The sequence below is a fragment of the Condylura cristata genome, unplaced genomic scaffold, assembly GCF_000260355.1.
Source record: "Condylura cristata isolate star-nosed mole 26May11 unplaced genomic scaffold, ConCri1.0 scaffold00030, whole genome shotgun sequence".
Lineage (NCBI taxonomy): Eukaryota > Metazoa > Chordata > Mammalia > Eulipotyphla > Talpidae > Condylura > Condylura cristata.
Window position 1 is genome coordinate 4,297,182 of NW_004567131.1, and position 8,389 is coordinate 4,305,570.

The 8,389-nt window shown below is 32.3% G+C and overlaps 1 protein-coding gene across 3 annotated transcripts in view; it reads left to right on the forward strand.

The window, feature by feature from the left end:
• The window catches only part of CUL2 (cullin 2), a 94,995-nt gene that overhangs the window by 42,346 nt on the left and 44,260 nt on the right, over positions 1–8,389 (forward strand). For all 3 annotated transcript variants that reach the window (XM_004691160.2, XM_004691161.2, XM_012731392.1), the window contains exons 5-6: positions 1,035–1,140; positions 4,637–4,719. In XM_004691160.2, coding sequence (XP_004691217.1) covers positions 1,035–1,140; positions 4,637–4,719 — 189 coding nt within the window. The remainder of the gene's footprint in view (positions 1–1,034; positions 1,141–4,636; positions 4,720–8,389) is intronic.

An 8,389-nucleotide genomic window follows, 5' to 3' on the forward strand; every position in this document is an offset into this window, starting at 1 on the left:
TTAAGACTTTATAATCTGTGTCAGAGGATACTAAATGTCAAGTGGACCTCCAAGATTATGAACCATGGGGTCTAGAGAATGAAGCTAGTGAATGTGAGAGTAGAACTTTTGTAGTAAGTGGTTATGGCTATGCTTTGAGAGTGAGTCTAGGAATTATATTTTTATCATCTCCTAGAATTGCTGGTACTTATGGGATTGAAATTTTTTTTGTCTTTGCTTTCAGTTTTTTGATGCAGTGAAAATTTGGAAAGTGGTTATTGCCTAAATTATTTACATATTGGCAGGAACCTTCAAATAGTTGTAGGTGATGAATGTTAAGACATATTATAGTAAAATCTGGGATGGTGTAAAATGAGTACTTGAATATTACAAGTCCTTTCTACATGCCTTATTTAATTTCAGATCTCTATATTCATTTTAGTAACTCTTAGAGTCTGTCACAGATGTTGATCGTAAGCATTTTTTCTAGAGAGCTGTTTTCCTCTGATGCACAAAATGATCTTAAATCTGTTAGCTTTGCTGATACTTTTCTTACTGTTTTAACAATCTACTGAATTTTCTTACCCACTGATTATTACTTATTTTATGTTTAAAAATGAAAAATTGCATCTTTTCCTGGTGATAAAATATAGAGAATAGCTTACCTGTTATCTTTTAACAGTTTTTATATTGACTTACAGAGAAGAACCTGGGAATAAATAAATTGGATTATAGAAAGTCTGACCCTTGGATAAGAGCTATTAGAATATAAACATATTGGAAAAAAAAAAGCCCTGCAGTGATAGGTTGTTTTTGTTGTTCTTCCATATTCTAAACGTGTTATTTTTTGTCACCTTAGATTAGCCAGAGAAATTTGGACTGATAATTTTTATCTTTTTAAAAATATTATGTCTAATTATTACATAATTAATTTCTGAACTATTACTATTCTGTAGCTGATTTTCAACCCTGAAAGTATTACACTAAAGTTACAAATTACTTACTTTCCTGTTATTCTTGACATAGTGTACAGTGATTTTATATTTGTTTTTCAGGTATCTCAACACCCAGTTTATTAAAAAAAATAAATTGACAGAAGCTGACCTTCAGTATGGCTATGGTGGTGTAGATATGAATGAACCACTCATGGAAATAGGAGAGGTAGGGAATTCTTCAAATGACTTAAAAACATAAAAGTATTTTTATATGTTGAGGTAATTTGACTCACTGTCTGTCCTTTTTAAAGGACAGTTAGCTATCTTAAAATTTTCGAGTTCTAGAACATCCAAAATGTTAAGTAAATATAACACCAAAATGATTTCCTAAGAACCTTCTGATAGCTTAGAAGAGAAAATGTGATGAATATTATATTAATAATTAGTGATGCATGAATGAATGACAGGTTAATAGTTCTGTTATGTGAAAAGTTCATAAAAATATTTAGAAACTATCAAGACTCTTGTAGATAAAAAGTACAAAGGGCATGGACTTAAGAAAGAGCCTAAAAGAGAGAAGATACAAGTTTATGGACATAGTTTATTTTTTCTATGAAAAGTGACTAATTCACAGTAAAGCAATGAAATGGCTGATTAAGTACTTCACTCAGATTCTTAAGATATAGTGCAAATGTAAATGTGGCAAATTATATAATGCATGTACTGTAATCTGTATTGTGGAATAATAAGCATGGTTACACAAAAAGTGATTTTTTGTTTTAATGTTAAAAGAATCTTTAATCTTTGAAACTTAATCACTTGCAGTTATTGTTAAAAAGGATTATGAGGCCCTTCCTGATGGTTCAAGGAATTATAGTAAGCATTATGAAGCTATCTGCAGCCCCCGGCCAGGGAGGTAATCACATGGCACAGCAAACCTCCCCTGTCTCACCCACTGCTCCCCTCCACAGTGTATTTCAGTCAAGCTGCCTGTTCTGCTCCCCACTCTCTCTGGTGAATTCTCTCAGCCCTTGCATCTGTGGTCTACTCCAGTTCATTCATTCATTCATACATACATACATACACACACACACACATACATATATACTTTGAAAAATGAAAAGGATTACAAATGGCAAAACAATCTAAAATCCAGTATCTGTATAAACTATATAAACAGTATAATTTTATTATAAAGTGGCAAGTAGATTAGTAGTAAAAGTAGTTTGTAGAAACTTTTAACAAAGGGGATAAGGTTTCTGAAAAACTAAGGACACATGTTTTATAAGAATAAAGCTGTAGGGGAGAAAGGACTTGCAATATGTCTTGACTTTCTAATTTAATGTATTTAGGAGTTCTTTTCACATAAGTTGACCTTTAATGAGAACTTAAAATTCCATACTAGTGATAGGATAATTTATTGTTTATTAAACTTCTCATTAGTTTTCAGTTTTTGTTGTTAACGAACATACTGTAATGAATACCGCCGTTCGTTTGTCACATATTTTTTTGACTCTGTGCTAGGCACAGTTCTACATACTGGGAAAATAATAATGATCAAAACACAAAAATTTATACTCATGAAGTTATATTTATGTTACTTCTTTGTACCTGAGCAGAAATTTTCATAGAGTGGGTACCTGAAAATATATTTTTAGGGTCACAGCACATCCTGAATTTTGAGAGTCCTAATAGCTTTTCTTTCAAAGGTTTATAAGTTTGCTCTCGCAGCTATAATATTCCACTTTCTTATGCATTCCATTTCTTATGTACCTACCCCCCCCCCCCCAGTTGTGCTATTAAAAAGAAAAGAGATGGCAGAAGTTGAAGGATATTCCTTGTGGGAAGACAGGAATGCTCTTCTTTATTTGAAATGGAATTACTAGTAGATCAGAATAAAGTTACCCCAGGGATGGAAAAGAAAGGCTAAAAACATACTTAAACCTGTATATGGATGTGGTTAAGTTGGAAACGGGGCAATCAGTTTTGATACTAAAATAATCTGTACTTTGTATGGGGAAAATAAAGAGGAGTCTAAAGGCTTAAATGTGGAAGGCAAAACTTGAAGTTTTGGAAGGCAATAAATAGAGGGACACATATCCTGGGACTTTAGGGAAAGAATTCTTAAAAAACATTTTTAAAATGCTAATGATGTGTTTGGTAAATTTGGGTGTATTAAATTATTTATTAAGATATATACAAACTCAAAATTCACAAACTGCGCTATGTAAAACTGTTAGGAAATTGGCCCTCCATGGTGGCGCAGCGGGTTAAAGCACAGCACAAAGAAGCTAAAGCCACTTCCACATGAGTTCGATCCCCACCTGCCCCGGAGGTGACCACATGGAATGGCAGACCTCTCCTGACCTGCCCGCTGCTCCCCTCAGCAGTGTATTTCGTCGAGCTGCCTGTTCTGTTCCTCACTCTGTCTCTGGTGAATCCTCTCACCCTCTGCATCTCTGGCCTGTACCCCAGTTCTGTATAAATAAATAAATAAATCTTTAAAAAAAAAAAAAAAAACTGTGAGGAAATTAACCCTAGTAATAGATAAAGCACTTCTATGTTTCATTAAGAACAACATATACTGTAGAATAATGGACAAAAGAGATAAATGGGTATCTTACTGAATATAACCTGAAATGTACAATAACCATAGAAAAATGTCCTGGCTTAGTAATGAAAATGCCCTGTAAAACCCTTTTATATACAAGAGGAGATTGATGTGGAGATACTTTTATGTACAACAGACTAGCAAAGTTTCATTAAAGCCCTGCAGATCTAGTTTTTGTCAAAGATGTTAAGTAATTGTAGCTCATCTATTGCTTGTGCATGTGTAAACTGGGAAGCCATTTGTCTTCATTTAATAAAACAACCTGCAACTGAGAATCTTTCTTACTTGCATCATGAGAAATATATGAGAATAGTGGTATTTTACTTAGCACAAAATTGAAATTACAAACGCATGTCATAGGTAGTAGAAAGGAAATATTAATGATGGCATATTCATAAAATTGAACAACTATATCTTTCAACTCGGATGGATTTTAACTAACAACATAAAAAAATTTTAAAATAATATGTGAGTGTGATTTTGTTATCAAGGTGAGAACGGCCAACTAGGGATATTTTACAGTTGGTAGTACTATAAACAAGGGAATAATTTGACACAAAATTTAGTATAGTTAGAAGTTCAGAGGGGAAGGAAAAGGAGTAGGAAATTTGGGCCATTGGTAATGGTTAAGTTATATTTCTTAAACTGGATAGTAAATACAAAGGTTTTTTTATTTTATTACTCTTTAACTTGATTTACCTTTTTGATTTATGTAAGAGGTTTTATAAATTAAAAATCCAGCCAGTAGTCAAATCACATTTTATTTAGCATAGTTTCTTTGTTTCTGATGCAATATTGGCATCTATAGCTTCTCCCCCCACCTGCACCATGGCATTAAACGATCAATAAATCAAAGTTTTATGAAAATCAGTTATTTCTGTATAGTATCAATTAAAATTAAGCCTTAATTTTGTTCTTTATATAACTATTGTGATGGTTATTGCATTTTAATTTAGGAATGTTTTCCTTATGTATAAGTCAATTTTCATTTGATTCTTGAAATATTAATTATAAAAACTTCATTTGGTGGGTATTTTCCTTAAAATTGTTTTAAATATTGAAAAGAAATACTAAGTGATTCACCTTTGATCATTTTTAATTTTCCTGGCAGCTAGCATTGGATATGTGGAGGAAATTGATGGTTGAGCCACTTCAGAACATCCTTATCCGAATGTTGCTTCGGGAAATCAAAAAGTGAGTACTGTCATTCAATTTAATAAGAACATTCTAATTTGCTGTTTGAAATGGTTTAGAATAGTGTAAAGTTGCATGGCTTTTAAGTACAGATAGGCCTTTTTCCCCCTATAAGGAACCTCATTTTATATATTAATACCAATATTTTAAAGTTGCTTTATAATCTTTTTTTATAGGGGTGGGGAGAGAAAACTGGTCTTTGGTTTTTACTTATAACCTAGTATAGTTAGTAAAGAAAGAAATACCTGAAAGAAGTTATTTGTTTTTCTGTCCTGTACCCTCTGAAACCTTCCAGGCAGTGCTCATTTGATTGACAGTATTATGTCACTTTAAGTTCTGGCAAGGATAACAACACCTTAAAGAAAATAGATTCTTCTAATTAGTTTTCTCATAGCACCAGTTATTCCATCAGTAATTTGCTTATTTTTGTGAGATAATTTAAGGGGAAAAGTGCTTTACTCTTAACTGATTTGTGATTGAGTTTGGTACAGAGGAAGTTTTCCTGTCGAGTTCAGAAAAAGAACATCTTTGGTTCAGTTCTGGCCTGAAAGATTTTTAGTAGACTTTCAAAACTATATGGGATATTTTATAGTTGGTAGAACTGTAAACAGGGGAATGATTTAATACAGAATTGAGTATAGTTATAAACCAAGGAAGGTTCAGCTATAGGGATTCAAAAACACTAGTCACACAGACTCATGTATAATAAATTTCAAATTAGTGGAACTGATGTTACAGAAATAATTTAGAGCAGTGAATTTCATTGTGGTAGTGGTTACTCCATCTGAATTTGTTTTCCTTAAGAAAACACAAATAGGATTTTTTTATTTGAGGAAACAGCAATAAATGGCAAGCCTTTGTACTTTGGGATTCCTAGTAGGAAATAGGGGTTTTAAAAAAGATACAAAAGAGGTTCAGGTTTTTTTAGTTACTTAAAATATATTGAATTGTGCTCTTGCAAATACAGCATTCTTTATATAATATTAATTGAAAGAAGCACTGTTCTTAATTTGAGGTGGCACAAATTAGACAATTTTTTTTTCTGTGAATATGTTCACTAGGAAATTTAACTATAAGACATTTTTCTGTAAAACAAGTTTGTCTTTCACCCTTTTAATAATTACATTGTTTCCAAAGATAGCAAGACAGAAAAATAGTGTAAAAGTTTTTATCTTTTCTCTGCTAGACTATATTAAAAGAGCAATCCCAACAAGACGATTTACAAATCGTTATAATATAGTATCTTTTGCTATCTTACATTGATAGTATAATGAAAGTATTATTATAATTTTCAAGTTATACTTTTATGAATTGTCTCTTGTAATATAATCCTGTTACAAACTAGTACATTTTTCTTAAGTGAATTGTTAAGAAGGAGTTAAATGAGCTCACTACTCCAGAGATGGCTCCATTAAGCTCCTGACATGGGTGAAGGAGCCTACCTCTGCTCATCCGAAGACCCACCTACAGCAGCACTGGACCACAAACAGCAACCTCAGTCCTCAAGGGAATAATACAGCACAGAGAGGTAATAAATCACCAGAACCCAATCGTTAGACATAGAAGATTTGTTCGCTATATCATACATAGTGTTTAAAATTGCAATAGTAAAGAAATGGAAGAAAACAGAGCACACAGAAAAGATGCCCACAAAAATACAAGAACACTCACAAAAACAAAAGAATGTATTGAGAAATAAAATTAGCAAATAAGATTGAAATTAAATCTTTAGATAAGAAAATGATAGAAATGCAGAATATACAAAGATCAATAGAGAAGATAGAACTTTCTGGAGAAAGCTGTGGAAGTTGAATAAACCAAATGGAAGATTGAATTAGTGACCTTGAAGATGATAATGCATGAAGAATCCAGGAGGAAGATAAAGAGGTCTGAATTAAAGGAACAAATGAAGAAACTGTTGGAGAATTATCCATTTCCATGAGGAAACAACAAACTGTAGCCACCCCATTCCTCCCCCACTCAAATGGAAGGGAGAAACACACACAAAGAACTGAACAATGAAGTATTGATACATAGAAACACAGAATTAAAGACAAGAAGGCAGCAGCAGACTTTTGGACGTCAATATTAACTAACTGTAAATGTACTGAAATTACCAATTGTAAGGCAGAGTTTGTGGTTGAAATAGAAAACAGAATCCAACTTTCTGCTCTCTTCAGCAAATAAACCTGGACTCCAAATATAAACATGAGGTCAGAATAATGGATTGGAAAGCAGTCATAAGTAAATGGGAGCCAAAGGAAGACAGCTATAACTATATTTATGTCAGACAAAATAAATTTTGAGCTATAAAAGATAATGAGACACAGATGGACACAGTAAAATGATTGAGGGACCAATGCATCAGGAAAACATAATACTAATTAATAGATATTCATGAAATCAAGGAGCACCAAAATATATAAGGCATTTCCTATCAAATCTGTGTGTGTATAGACATTGGGAAAAATACATTCATGTTTGGGACTTCAACAACTGTTTCACCAGTGGACAGAACACTGAGACAGAAAGTAATAAGGACACATTAGTTTTAAAAATAATTAGACTACCTGAGGACATTTAACAGACATTTTTAGGATACTGTAGCCACTAAAAGATAGTCATTTTCCTCAGGTGCACATCAAATGTTTCCAATGTCTCTCCATATACTGGGATATAAGAAATGTATCAACAAATTCATAGACTGAAACCAGACTAAGCACTCACTCTGATCATAAGGACATAAAAACAGCAGTCAACTACAAAAAGAAAACAGGAGAAACTAGTACATGAAACTGAACAACACACTATTGAATAACTATTGGGTTCATATGTAAATTAAAGAAGAAATAAGAAAACTGAGACAAATGACAATAAAGATAAGCTACGGGACAAGTTTAACAAGAAAAGGCAATATATAGCAATACTGACCCACATGAAGAAACAATAAAGAGATCAAATAAATAACCTCTCACATCTCAGGGAACTAGAGAAAGAAGACAAACAACATCAAAATCCAGTAGAAGAGAGGAAATAACAAAACTTAAAGTGGAAATAAGTGAAATACAGTTCAGAAACATGATTCAGAATATTAATGAAACCAGAAGCCAGTACTTTGAAAAAAATAGACAAACCACATCAAGGCTTACAAAAAAAAAAAAAAAATGGGAGAAAACTATAGTATCAATAGAATCAGAAACAGAGAAGTTATACCAGATATTGCAGAAATTCACAGGATGAGAGATTACAATGAGATATGCTTATGAGATCAACAATCTAGATGAGATGGACAAAAGCTTAGAATTATACAATCACTTGTGGCTGAAAAAGGAATAGAAAATGTGAACAAGCCAGTCACAATCAAGCGTATTGAAACAGTTACCAAAACTGTACCAATACATAAATTCATGAGTTCTAAGAAACGTTTCATAAATAAACCAATACCTGTCTATTCAAACTTTCAAAAATTGTGAGCGGGCCTCCAGACACATTTTTTTTTTTTTTTAAGAATAACATGTGGTTTTAATTTAATGATGAGCAAAAATACAACTTTTAGATATTAAGGACTACAAAGTAAGAGGATAGATGTAGCATTTTTTTTTTCAGTTTCATACAATTATTTTTTTTTATTACAAAGTTTATTTTTACATCATTTTGCACATTTTTTTTT